Here is a 14,252-nt window from a genome sequence, read left to right as displayed (position 1 = left end):
CTTGCAGGATGGCTTCAGCAGGACCTGGTAGGAAGTTTGATTCTCAATCTGTGCACTTTTGGAAACTTAAATAGAGCAGGGAATAGAGTGAAAAACAAGAGGCCCACCAGTGGGATTTTTGATGGAATTAGGAGACATAGAAAACTCACAAAATCAAATTATTTGTGATATGGCCAAGCTCAGCTGAAACTGGGAGAACTAATGACACATTCTGAGGTTGACACAGATGCCTGACCCAAACAAAGGGCAGAAAGGCAGTGTGCACCTCTATGCAGTCAGAAACGGGGAAATTACTGAAAAGCCATGGTTTTCTTAAAGCGGAAGAGACTAGTTTGCACAACTTTTGCAAGCATATATAAAATCTGGGGAAATAATTTCTCAAAACTTATGCTACCAACAAGGACCTACTGTATAGCACAGAATTATACTCAATATTTTGTAATACCCTATAAGGGAAAATAATCTGAAAAAGTATATACATATGTATGTGTATAACTGAATCCCTGTGCTAACACCTGAAACTGACACAACATTGTAAATCAACTGTGCTTCAATACAAATTACAAAAAATTCTAGTTAAGAAATTATTCTAGAAAACATAGGTCTAAATAGATCAATTTGTTTAGAAATAAGAAATCGTTATTTTTAAAGTACCAGGGGACTTCCCTGGTAGTCCAGTGGCTAAGACTCCAAGCTCCCAATGCAGGGGGCCTGGGTTCTATCCCTGGTCAGGGAACTAGATCTCACATGCTGTGACTAAGAGATCCTGAATGCCACAACTAAGACCCAGTGCAGCCAAATAAATAAATAAATAAAATATATACATATATATTTAAAAAGCACCAACTCCAGGGACTTCCCTGGTGGTCCAGTGGTTAAGACTGTGCTTCCACTGAAGGGGTCCTGGGTTCAGTCCCTGGTTGGGGAGCTAGATCCCACATGCCTCGCAGTATGGCCAAAAATTTTAAAAATGAAAATAAAAGCACCAGCTCCAGAGGGTTTCAAAGGAGAATTCTATGAAATCTTTAAGACGTAGGTAATCCCAATGCTGCCTTAACTGTTCCAGAAAAAGGAAAATTTCCTCATTCTGTTTAGGAAGCGAGTGTGTCGGTACCGAAGCTGACGAAGTTTTCACATGAAAAAAGAAAGCAATCCACAGGCCAATCTTCCTAATTAATGTCGATTTTAAAATCCAGAATAAAATATGAGTAGATAGGATTCAGCAGCATATTAAAAATAATATATGCTGATGGAATATGAATATAGGGGCTTCCCTAGTGGCTCAGTGGTGGAAAGTCCATCTGCCACGTCAGGAGACACAAGTTTGATCCCTGGTCCGAGAAGATCCCACTTGCCGTGGAGCAAGTAAGTCCGTGCACCGCGATTACTGAGCCTGTGCTCTGGAGCCTGGGAGCCACGACCACCAAGCCCATGAGACCTAGAGCCCGTGCTCTGCAACAGAAGCCACTGCAGTGAGAAGCTCCGCCACCGTAAGGAAGGGTGGCCCCTGCTCACCGCAACTAGAGCGAAGCCCACACAGCAACAAGGACCCAGCACAGCCAAAATAAATATTTGGATTTTAAAAAGTGAATGTAACACACGAGGCAGAAAAATCAAGGCACAGAACACCACAGAGAGAATGTCAGAACATGAAACCATACATCAAGTCCATAAGGGGAAAGAAGAATATATATTTGTCCTTGCTTTTACTTTCATGAGCACTGGACAAATACAGTACCCAGAACTGTTCCTTGGTTTGGGGACAGGTCACGGGAGGACTGGGCAAGGAATGGAAATAAGATTTTCCTCCATATGTTTTTCATGTTGTTTAATTTCTTTTAACCATTGGCATATGTTACCTATTCAAAAAGCAAAATAACATTCGAATAAGAGAACTGTACTTCTGTCCTTGTTTGGCAGGGAGGGGTGGCCATCCTGTTCTGTGCTGGATTTCTTAATTATTTATTCATTCAACCAACATTTACTGCCAGACAACATTGTATGTTTCTTCGTTAACCACCTGAAGGAATTGGGAATACTCGGCCATTCCGGCCCCTGGCAGTGTCTCTCTGTCTCTAGCTGTAGAGGTGAGGGTCAAGGCCAGCTCTGTAAACTCTATCTGTGGCCTTTAGGACTTGCCAGCCTGGTTCCCTGGAGGGAGCCTGACCCTTATCCTGTTGTGCGTCACTCAGACACTTGGAGGGGACATGGAATTTTGTGAAAAGGAGGATGGCTCTATAACCCCCATTTTATTTTGGGGGGTGCAGGAGAGGAGTACAGAATCATTTGATTGACTTTCATTTTAGTTTTATTGGGAGTCTAGCTGATTTATAGTGGTGTGTTAGATTTCAGGTGTACAGCTAAGTGAATCAGCTACGTGTGTACATATATGCACTCTTTTTTAGTGAAATCATTTGGTTGAACTGTTTGTGTTGACCACAGGGACTATGTGTTTTCTAAAAGTCTTGAGATACTGCATACAGTAGTTTCCACTGCAGACCAAAACAAGGTAAGACTCCCTGAAAAGGATGTTGGTGGGACACCTGAGCCTGTTAGCCACACACAGAGGCGGAGCCCTGCCTGGTGGTCAGAATCACGGTCACCAGGAACCACACTGCCCTCCTCTCTGCCTCCGTCTGCCTCCCAGTCATGCTCTGCTTTGTTCTCCTAACAGAGAGATCATCTCGCTGGTGGCCCAGGTGGTCCCGATTTACGCGGTTTCACATCTCTTCGAAGGGCTGGCTGTGAGTACTGTGCGGTACCTCCTCAGCCGCCTTTACGATCCACGAGTTTCTGCTGACGATGGTAGATTTTAATGGAGAAGAGAGGCCGGGGAGGTGGGATATTCCTCTCACGTCCACTTCACGAGGTCCTGGACTTGAGGCAGAGTCCCCTGAGGTGGGGGGTGCTGGGGTGGGCGTCGTGGGGCAGCATGAGCCGTGTTCATACGACTGGCGTCCACCCGCAGTGCACCTGTGGAGGCATCCTGCGAGGCACTGGGAACCAGAAGGCAGGCGCCATCATCAACGCCGTCGGGTACTACGTGCTCGGTCTTCCCATCGGGATCTCCCTCATGTTTGCTGCTGGGCTTGGACTGCTGGGTAAGCCTCCCCCCAGAGCAGGAAGAGCCGGGATCACGGCCTGGGAGGTGGCTGTCAGAGCTCGGAGCCAGATTTTGAGACGCGGCTTTAAAAGAACAGAGAAACGGGTGACTGCCCAGTTTTGATTTCTAAAATAATACTAGGGCGTACATCAGCGTTAATACGTGATTACATTAAAACCTGAGCACACTAGCTGGGTGCAGTGGAGACAATGCTCATCGGTATCCCTCAGCTCTTGGCCAGCTCAGAGGCGGAGGCGTCATCTGATACAGGCTCAGCTTTCAGATCAACGTGTCTCCTATGTTGCACATTTTTCTCATTCAATAATATTTTAATGAAAAGTATGGGAGATGTTCAAAGAATGGAGTTGCCAAGGCAAACTTCATTGGTGTAGAAAATTATTTATTCTGAGTTTCTGGCCTTATTCATATTTTTGAAAGTCATTTTAAATCTTATTTTCTGGCAGTTTGTGAGATCTTAGTTCCCCGACCAGGGATTGAACCTGGGCTGTTGGCAGTGAAAGTGCCAAATGCTAATCACTGAACCTCCAGAGAATTCCTGGCATTATTCATATTTGGGGGTTTGCCAGTGACATAGCTAAGGAAAATATTAATATTATAGGAATTCACTTTGAAGTATAGATCTACATCCCAAGAGCTGTACTAGGCCCACTCTGCCATTTAACAAAAGCTCACCTACAGAGTGTACAGCAGAGAGAGAGGTGAGAATCACCCTAAAAAAATGTTAGGGTGCAAACTTGCAGTTGGAAAATAAGTCCTGGGGGTGTGGGGGTGTGACTACAGCATGGTGACAGTCGCTCCATCACTCTGTCTTGTCCAATTCTCTGCAACCCCATGGACTGCAGCCCACCAGGCTCCTCTGTCCATAGGATTTCCCAGGCAAGAATACTGGGGTGGGTTGCTATTTCCTCCTCCAGGGGATCTTCCCAACCCAGGGAGGGATTAAACCTGCGTCTCCTGCTTTGCTGGTGGATTCTTTACCGCTGTGCCACCTGGGAAGCCTGTAGTTAATAATACCATATTGTATATTTGAAAATTGCTGAGAGCAGATCTTAAAAGTTCTCATCATAAGCAAAAAAAAAAAATGGTGTAGCTATGTAAGGTGATGGATGTTAATTGAATTTATGGAGGTGGTCATTTCACAATACATACAAATATTGAATCATGATGTCATACACTGGAAATAATATAATGTTATATATTGATCCATATATAAAAAACAGGGGGAACTTCCCTGGGGGTCCAGTGGATAGGACTCCTTGCTCCCAATGCAGGGGGCCTGGATTTGATTTCTGGTTGGGGAACTAGATCCCACCTGCTGCAATTAAGACCCAGTGTAGCCAAATAAATAAAAATCAATAATTTTTTTTTAAAAGCTGGGGACTCTGAGGAAGTGAGGGCTCTGTGAGAAGACAGTGGACACTTTCTGTGCCAACTGGTGTTGAAACTCGCATCCCCTCTGGCAGGACGTGCTGTCCACCTACACCAGGAGCCCTGAGAAGTGTCAGGAGCTACAGGTTCTCACGGGCAAGGCCAGAAAATCACAATGGCCATCCTAAGTCCCTGAGGCTTTCCCAACATCACTTTCCCGGGTCCTGCCCAGAGAATCCTGATAACCATCCCGTTTCAGCATTCCTCCTTGAGTCAAACAGGAATCTTTTCAATAGTATAGTGAAATCCTTGGAAATTTAACTCCTAGCTTTCAAAATACAGCTGGAGGTAGCTGGTTATGGGCTTCCCAGCTAGTGTTAATGGTAAAGAACCCACCTGCCAATGCAGGAGATACAAGAGAGACAAGTTCAATCCCTGGGTCAGGAAGATCCCCTTTAGGAGGACATGGCAACCCACTCCAGTATTCTTGCCTGAAGAATCTCATGGACAGAGGAGCCTGGTGGGCTAGAGTCCATGGAGTCACACAGTCAGAAGCGACTTAGCATGCACACACACATGTAGGTGGTTATCTAATGTTTAAGATGGTCAGAGGAGCTTGTGGTTTCTGTGGAGTGGGAATTTTCAGAAGAGGAAGGCTTTGCTTTCACTGGGTCCACTGTAGGAGTGACAGGTTGACTGTTCTAAAGATCAGGCTGATCACACCTGTAAAGTGCCGTGTGGGGTGATGGATGCCACGGAGCAGAGTTGAAAAACATGCACGAGCTCTGGCCACCCAAGCCTTAAATCATGAGTCCCATCCTGCCCCCTTCACCTTACCCAGATCTAGCCGGCTACAGACATAAACGCAGACCACCCACCAGGGACCAGCAAAGATTCTTCATGCCCGGCTGTGGCACAGTTTGATGGAGACGCCATGGCAGGTGGCATGGGAGGGGGAGGGAGCCATGGTGGGGCAAAGGGGAGGCCCAGAAGTGGGGTATCCTTTGTGCCTGGTCAGGGGGCACATTTGCTTTTCTCTGGGTGGTCTTAAGCGGGAAACCGGGACAGAAGTTAAGGAGGCTGTTAGTTACAGGTCAAAACTTGGATATTCTGTGTCAGTTATTGCAGAAACTATTTAGCTTATCCCTAAAGAATGATCTGGCCTCTCAGGAGTCTGACGTGAAGCAGACTGGCTTCTCCGCTGTCAGTTATGGGTAAGGGGTTGGCTTCCTAGACAGGTTGCTTTAGATTGTGGGTCAGAGATCTATTTTTGTATAAGGTCTGACTACTGAGACCACCGTCAGCTTGGATATTTAGTCTCTCACAGCTTGGAGTTTCTGACTCTGCTGTGGGTTCACTCTTGGCCAGAACCCTCGTCACTCAGGTTCCCCTCTGGGTTCTGTGTGAGTGTCTGGGGCAGGGTTTTTGGGTGAAAGCGCGGAGTCTTAGCACCTGAACTGCCAGGGAATTCCTGACGTCTGCAGTTGTAGAGTGGCAGAGTTTGTAGAGTCCGCTTGGTTGAGGAAGATGGTACAAGGTATTGGGAGTTTGGAGGTGCTGTTAGAAAGCACTTTGTCCTGAAATATTCACTTTTCCTAATAGCCAAGCATTATGGTCACAAAGGCCAAAAACAGCCTCCAGATATTTGTTCAGAGATCCACAGACCCAGGAGTGGCCTCAGGGTTCTGGGCTTCCTGGAAATCAAGAGTGAGCAGGGTGGAGGTTTCTGGCTCTCTGTGGGCCCCTCCTCTGCTGTAAGAACAGAGTCTCAGAAGTGATTTAGGAGAAACACGCTCCCCAGGGCAGCTGGCTTTCCACCGAGTTAACTTCTGTTAATGATCCCCACCTCCAGGTCTGTGGTCAGGAATCACCATCTGTACCATCTCTCAGGCTGCATGTTTTCTCGGCTTCATTGCCCGGCTAAACTGGAAAGAAGCCTGCCAGCAGGTAACCATAGACGCTGCTGTCCTGCCCTGGAAAACACACAGAACAAGCTTCGCCTTTCTTTGCCTTATTTTGGAAGGTTTTATTATTATTATAAATGCTACCTTTTTATCATTGTTTTATTTTATTGAAGTGTAGTTGATTTACAAGGTCATGTGAGTTTCAGGTGTACAGCACAGTGACACATTTATACACACGCAGACAGATATATATATATATACTCTTTCAGTCTGAAAAGTATTTTTATTTTTTGTCCACACCACATGGCATGTGGTATCTTCGTTCCCTGACCAGGGATTGAACCCATACCCTGTGCAGTGGAAGTGCAACATCCTAACCATGACCGCCAAGGAAGCCCCTTTTGTTTTTCAGATTCTTTTCCCTAATACAAAATATTGAGTATATATCATTGCTGTTTTAACGGGGCTTATTAACTCAGGTGTGAAGGACATCTGTTCCCCTTTGTTTATTCATTCAGTAGAAGAACAGAGGGTCTTTTCCTCCCTGGGTCCTATGTTAGACTTCTGCCTTGCTCCTGAACAGCCCATTTCAGGACAAGATTTAGAAGTGGAGAGAAAGGTGGGGGTGCCAGCAACTATATCCTGTTTGTCTGGCTGCAACAGGACAACGGGGTTGCAAAGTCAGACATGACACCCACTGAACAACAAAGTTTCATTAAGATACCCATGGGCATCTTTCTCTATGAACTTTCTAGGATCAGGGCAGCATGTTAAGTAGGTGATAGAGAAAACGAATGAAGGAAGGGGAAGGGAGAATCCTACAGTTGGTCCCCGACTTGCCTCGTCTTTTTTCCAGCCAACCTTCCCCATGCACTGGCCCCACGTCAATCATTAGAAGAGAGGATTCCATGCTTGTTAACTGGAGAGGCTCCTGTGTTACCTGTCAGTGAGAGAAAATGGCTGGGTTTTTCTTCAACGAGGGTCAGGCCAGGCGTGTGGCCGCACTGTGATGGAGCCTGTGGACTAACGCGTCTCCTCTCCTAGGCTCAGGAACACGCCAATCTGAAGCGAAGAATGGCCGGGAACGGCACGGCCATGCTCCCTCAGGACCCGCTTTGCCCAGGTATGAGACATCTGCCTCTGCTCTTGGAAAGGGCCCTCTAGGTGTTCACAACTAGATTTGCTGTGCTGAGCTCCCATTTAAATAGGGAAATACATCCAGTTTCAGGTCAACAGTTGACGTTTGTTTGCTGTAATTGCTGACTCACAGGCTGCCATAGATGATTAAGAGTTGCAGGTGACCAGTTCGATACTGGTGCAAGCATTTAGGGTATTTTCCTTACTGTTCCTCTTCTGAAGTGTCATGAGACCAAATCTAGGTCTGGGTCACTATCCTGCCTGGTTCTTTGAGGGTCCTCTGATGGGAAGGCTTGCATCTCCCCCGCCAACGTGCTGTGAACACTCTTGAATCACCTCTGAGGTCATCCTTTCCTTCAATGACCTTATTTTCTTTCTGAGATGCTAGTTTGATGGGTGCTGGCCCCTTGAACATTTCCCCTAAAGCCTGTTAAACTAGGGCTTCCCTGGTGGCCCAGTGGTAAAGAATCCACCTGCCAGTGCAGGAGGTTTGATCCCTGGGTCGGGAAGATCCCCTGGAGGTGGAAATGGCAACCCACTCCAGTATTCTTGCCTGGAAAATCCCATGGACAGAGGAGCCTGGCAGGCTATAGTCCATGGGGTTGCAAAGAGCCAGACATGACTTAGCAGCTAAACAACAACAAAAACTCTTAACCTAAAGAGCTACCTTACTTGGCTTTGTACGCAATGGGGCAGAGCCCCTGCTGACCCCAGCAGGATCTAGTCAGTGTCTGTGGGTTCGTGGACAACACCTGAGTCAGGATTTTCTTTATTCTCCATGGTCAGGAAGCAACTGCTTCCCGAATTATTCTCCCAGCTGGTACTGCATCCGTGCTTTTCCTTTTATACAGATGAAAAATATCCTTTTAAGGTGCTGAGTTCATTTTCCCCTCCAGTGGGCCCTGAAAATCGTGGAGGAATGTTGATAAGAGATGTTGGACAGAAAGAGGAGACTCAGTCGGATCAGCAGATGCGCCAAGAAGAGTATCTCGAAGTTCATCCCAGGGCCGCGTGGAGGTTGTCCGGGAGACAGCTGGTGCTGCGGCGGGGGCTCCTGCTCCTGGCTGTCCTTGTCATCTTACTGGTGGGGATTTTAGTGAAAGTCTATGTCCGAGTTCCGTGATATGGCAAGAGAGAGAGAAAGGCCAAGGGATGCTTCTGAGCTTAAACAAATTCATTGGCCCAAATGTTACTAAGCTGTGCTCATGGATGCCAAGAACTGACAGTTCCAAGATACATTTCTGATGAAGAAAACGAACGAAGGTAAAGAGTATGCGTGAGTCCAAGACAACATTGGGGAGATTACACCCACCATCCTTCCACCAAGGACCACTGTGTACTGGCCGCATCATGTAGGACTTTGATGTTTCTTCTGCTTACTGTTTCTTAAGCTACAAACCTATATACTGAGCACTTAAAGATTCTTACTATTTGAATTATTTAAAATATATTTTACAATATATCTTCCTCATGCCTTAGATTATTATTCAGTGGGAAACGATCTTTGTTAATATTCCTTTGGACTTCAGATCTCAGGTACCAAGGGTGGTGGATGTGCTTAAGAAACTAATAGGGGAGAAGACAGATTACCTAGAAGAAAGGAGTCAGGTGGCATCAGTTAGCTTGCCTCGTATTCAGGGCCTGTCTGAGCATTGGTTTGGACCCATATGTTGTGGCGGGGGTGGGGGGAGGCAGCGGGGAGGGAAATGAGGGACCTGCACTTTGTTTTTTTATTTCTTTATTAGCTGTGCTGGGTCTTTGTTGCTGCTCAGGCTTAGCTGCGGTGAGTGGGGTCTACTCTGGTTGCGGGGCTACTCTCATTGCGGCAGTTTCTCTTGTTGTGGAGCACGGGCTCCAGGGCACACAGACTTCAGTAGCTGAGGTACTCGGGGTTAGTTGCCCCAAGACATGTGGGATCCTCTCAGACCAAGGATTGAACCCGTGTCCCCTGCATTGGCAGGTAGATTCTGAACCACTGGACCACCAGGGTAGTCCCAGCACTTGGTTTTTCTAAAGTGGTGGACAACCGACAGAAATACAGGGTTCAAAAAGCTAATTCAGGCAAACTGGAAGGAGAAATCAGACCCTTTCCTATGTTGACAGAAAGAAGGGCTTAAAAAGCTGAAAAGCAGCAAAAATGAAGAGTGTTCTAGGAGAGGGGAAGGTTACATCCCAGAACGGCTTCCTTTGTGGCTCAGACAGTAAAGACTCTGCCCGAAATGCAGGAGACCTGGTTCGATCCCTGGCTGGGATCCCAAGGGTGGGATTCCTTGGAGAAGGAAATGGCAGTCCACTCCAGTATTCTTGCCTAAAGAATTCCATGGACAGAGGAGCATGGCAGGCTACAGCCCATGGGGTCTCAAAGAGTTGGACAGGACTAAGTGACTACACCACATCCTGGACAGGCCCTATTGTTTGGGTGGTTCTCATCTTAGAAAAGGTACAGGCTTTTATTGGCTGGCTTCCCTTGTAGCTCAGTTGGTAAAGAATCTGCCTGCAGTGCAGGAAACCTGGGTTCGATCCCTGGGTCGGGAAGATCATCTGGAGAAGGAAATGGTAACCCACTCCAGTACTCTTGCCTGGAAAATCTCATTGACAGAAGAGTCTGGTGGGCTGCAGTCCATGGGGTAGCAAAGAGTCAGGGATGACTGGGAGACTAACACTTACTTACTTGCGTATATCCAGAAGATTCTGGGTGGACCCATCTCAAAAAGATGAGATTCTAATGAACATGCCCTTCTCCTTGACTTTGGGGATCGTTTGGAAAGTCTTGGAGTCATGAAAACCCCATCACTCCTAACTGTTAACTGGCAGGAGGATGGTCCACAGAGGCCGTGGATTAAGGGGTGAAGCTTGGATGCAGCCTGGGGTTGGGGGTGGGGGAAGATGCGATGCCAGCCAAGTGAGCCTCAGGACCTACTAAGTTCCCTGCCTGCGGGATGGGGACCAACAGCCAGACCTGGCGTTTGCTGGGAAAGACCAGGTAACCAGGAAAGGAGAAAAGTGAGCGCCTCTTGAGTGAAGACACCGCGCGGCAGGTTTTCGGTGTGTGTTGATGAGGGGTGGGGGAGTTCTCTTAAGGCCCTCATTCCTCTTGGGTCAGTAAGTGGAAGGCCACCTTCCAGACGAAGGCTGCACCCAAGGGGGCCCTCGCGATGGGGCCCCATCGATGTCCTCGTCCCGGTTCGTCGTGCCCTCCCCACCTCGCGCCCTAGATTTCTCACCAGCCGCCGAGTCCAGTGAGCTGCAAACTGCTGGCACCTGGGGAGGGCAAGCCCAGGAGAAAATGCTTTGACTCGGTGGGGGGTGGGGGAATGCTGACTCCAGGCCTCCTCTCTTCCAGTACTTTCCCCACGCGCCCCCACGAAGGCCGCCCCTCCACCGAGCCCCGGGGGTCACGGGACTGCAAGGGTTCCCCCAGCCCTGGTCGGCAGCGGCGGGGGGCGGGGGGTGGCGGGAGGTGGAGCCCCCTTCTCACCCGACGCCCCTGCCCGCCTCGCCTCCCGCGTGCTCCCTGGGCAAACCGCCGCGCCTGAGCTCAGGCCCCGCTGGTGCCTGCATGGCCACCCCTGCCCCCGCTGCCATCCAGACGCCCGCTGGCACGAATGCCTGCAGGCCCTGAGACGACCTCTGCCCCCGACGCGGGGACGTGGGGCCCAGACTGGCGGCGCTCGTGGGCCCTGTGGTGAGTGAGCAGCCCGCCCCCAGCCCCCAGCCCCGCGGTTCCCCCGTGTCCTCCGCTGCCCCTCATTCCGCGGTCACACGTGGTCCTTCATCCCATGGTCCCTCCCCGCGGGCACCCCTTGTCCCCCGCGGCCCCCCCATGTCCTCCCGCCCCCGTTGTCCGGCCCGTGGACAGGGTCCGGCTCCCTCTGGGCCCGGGGGCCGGTGTAACGCGCTGCCTCCGCCCTCGCCCACCAGTTCCCCGCGCGGCTGCTCCTGTTTCTCATCAGCACAGTGAGCGCGGTGTTCCGCGGACACCTGGGCAAGGTGGAGCTGTCTCGGTAGGTTTTTACATTCCTTTCATTAGGACTGCCTGGAAAATCCCATGGACGGAGGAGCCTGATAGGCTACACTTTCATTAGGACTGAGGAGAAGGAAAAACCTGGAATTTAAACGGTCTTGTCTGGCACTTGCACCTTTATGGAGTCAGAGCTTGCCCCGAGGGTTCCATTACCTCATCATCAGATTTAGAAAGAGATCCTATGGACTACTGAGGAAAGGTGTTTTCCTTACTCTCAAACCAGCCCCAGGGGAAAGTGAAAGTGAAGTTGCTCAGTTGTGTCTGACTCTTTGCAACCCCATGGCCTGTAGCCCACCAGGCTCCGCAGTCCATGGAATTTTCCAGGCAAGAGTCCTGGAGTGGGTTGCCAAGGGACCCACCTCTAATTATGCAAGAAATTTGTAGCCATGAGACAACTCTGCAGGTAGAACATGAAGAACCACATTTCCCCCTTTATTATGAAGTTAAACTAGGTAACTTATCTACATCTAGGCTGGCTGCCATTAGTTAGAATTAGTTCACTCAGTTCAGCTCAGTTCAGTTCAGTTGCTCAGTCATGTGGGACTCTTTGAGACCCCATGAACCCCAGCATGCCAGGCCTCCCTGTCCATCACCAGCTCCCAGAGTTTACCCAAACTCATGTGCATTGAGTCGGTGATGCCATCCAACCATCTCATCCTCTGTTGTCCCCTTCTCCTCCTGCCAGTTCACTAAGGCCACACTATTTCAGCCTCATAGTAAAGTGTCTCCCATGGATTGAAATGATACCTTCTCTGAAGACCTGCATTTTGGAGAGTTCCCTGGTGGTCCAGTGATTAGGACTCTGCCCTTTCACTACAGAGGGCATGGGTTCAATCCCTGGTTGGGGAACTAAAATCTCACAAGCTAAGTGGCATGGCCAAAACCAAGAAACCACCATGACATCCCTGCTTTTTTGCTGGTGAAGTCATGGACAGCTGCCTGTCTCCTGCATTTCATCAAGGCCTTCAAAGGTGAGAAACTCCTGCTGGTGATGGCAGGTGGTCTTTCCCAGTCTCAGAAAATGCTCCTTCTGTCCCCATCTAGATGGGTGTACAGCCCTGAATCGTGACAACCTTGGTGCATGGAATCAGACGTTTTATTTTCAGGTCTGTTATTGTGAACCCATTTGGTGGGTTGCCTTTTCATTTTGTTGATGGTTTCCTTTGCTGTGCAGAAGCTTTTAGTTTTATGGAGTCTTGGTAATTTTTACCTGGTGCCTTTGATTTTGGTGTCAGATCCCAAAAAACTTACTGCCCAAGTTTTCTTCCAGTTTTATGGTTTCAGCTCTTTCACCCACTGTAAGTTGATTGTGTGTGTGGTAATACATAGGGGTCCAGTTTCATTCTTTTGCACGTGGACTCCCCTTTCCCGGCGTCCATTTTTGGACAGTCCATCCAGTACACCATCCTATATTTTTCCTCGTTGATGATCTCTGGGTGGCCTCCTCTATGCTCAAACACCCTCAGGACCCGAGTGTCTGTCTCCTTGGCTGTGTTGGTCCACCTCTTTCCATCTCACTGGCTTCCAGAACCCCCGAATCCAGTTTGGGTCCCCCACCCTGCACATTCCTAGCCCTCCACTTGCACCCACAGTAGAAGCTTTGAACTTTACACCTCCACTCACCTCCTTTTATCCCTGGAGCCCTGTCTGGTCCTCACACCTGTGTCTCATGGCCTCTGCCCTCACAGGGTTTGCTGTGCCCTGATCCCTTCACCCTTCCTTCCTCTGCAGCCCCCCGCTTGGTCCCCTCCCAGAACCCAGGGCCAGTCGGTGCCTGACCACCCCTCCTTCCTCTTCCTTCAGAACTGCCACCTGGACCATCACTATCTTCTTTTGAGACCTGGGCACAGAACCGTCCTCTCTCCTCCAGCCCCTTCCCTTTAACCAGTCCTGCTGAATTGTGATAAAGGTCTCCAGGTCTCATTTTTTGTATAAACTTGTCTCCTGTCAACTCCCCTCTGGCCTCTGTCCACTTACATCCCTTGACAGAGAGTCTACACTACATCTCAGTAACGCAGTAAATACAAACCTAAAATTATACAGATAGGCCTGAAAAGAGCATGTGGGAAGCGGGTATGTTGCAAAGGCAGGCATTTCTGTGGACACGGTCTCAGATAAGGGGTTTCTGTGCCCGTCCTCCCTTGGGCAGTGAGTGGCAAGATAGCGAATTGCTAGGGAGAGAGTAGGCTCATTTTGAGAAAACTATTTCTGAAAGCCAGACACAGTTAACATTTTTTCTTTTTTTACCTTGTGAGAAAATTCTGAATATATTATGACAAGATTTTATAAGAGTGGTTTTAAGATAAGAGAACATTTCTATATACCCACCTTGTTCCACAAAGCATTTGAGTTGGTTTATAAATATACTTCCAAAAAAGGCTCACGTGTTACTTTGTATTCAATATAAAACTCTGAGAGATTGACATGCTTCATCTTTCTCTCTTCCTGGAAGGCAGAGGTGTCTCGGAGCTTTTGCCCTGACGCTGTGAACCTGGGCCCCCCACCCCTCCCTGCCCCCACATTGGGAGTGTGGAGTCTTAGCCACTGGACCACCAGGGAAGTCTTGAAGTGTGAACTTTAAAATGGTTATGATGTTAAAACAACACACCATATAGTCATGACTGGAGTAAGAAGCGGAGAAAGGCTAACCACAATAAATACAAATGAGAAATAGTAGAACTGGAATATGTGAGAG

The 14,252-nt window shown here is 48.7% G+C and overlaps 1 protein-coding gene across 6 annotated transcripts in view; it reads left to right on the top strand.

Moving 5' to 3' along the window:
* Positions 1–9,000, top strand: part of SLC47A1 (solute carrier family 47 member 1) — a 29,350-nt gene extending 20,350 nt beyond the window's left edge. Inside the window, exons 13-18 of one of the 6 annotated variants that reach the window (XM_042255720.2) lie at positions 2,443–2,509; positions 2,675–2,744; positions 2,969–3,101; positions 6,345–6,439; positions 7,441–7,519; positions 8,430–9,000. In XM_042255720.2, the coding sequence (XP_042111654.2) occupies positions 2,443–2,509; positions 2,675–2,744; positions 2,969–3,101; positions 6,345–6,439; positions 7,441–7,519; positions 8,430–8,439 (454 nt within the window). In that variant the 3' untranslated portion in view covers positions 8,440–9,000. Of the gene's footprint in view, positions 1–2,442; positions 2,745–2,968; positions 3,102–6,344; positions 6,440–7,252; positions 7,406–7,440; positions 7,520–8,384 lie in introns of those variants that run through there. The other 5 variants (XM_042255721.2, XM_012185792.4, XM_042255718.2 and 2 more) reach the window with 5 other exon arrangements.
* Positions 9,001–14,252: the final 5,252 nt, after the last annotated feature.

Source organism: Ovis aries, chromosome 11, assembly GCF_016772045.2.
Source record: "Ovis aries strain OAR_USU_Benz2616 breed Rambouillet chromosome 11, ARS-UI_Ramb_v3.0, whole genome shotgun sequence".
NCBI lineage: Eukaryota > Metazoa > Chordata > Mammalia > Artiodactyla > Bovidae > Ovis > Ovis aries.
This window is presented reverse-complemented; position numbering and strand designations above follow the sequence as displayed.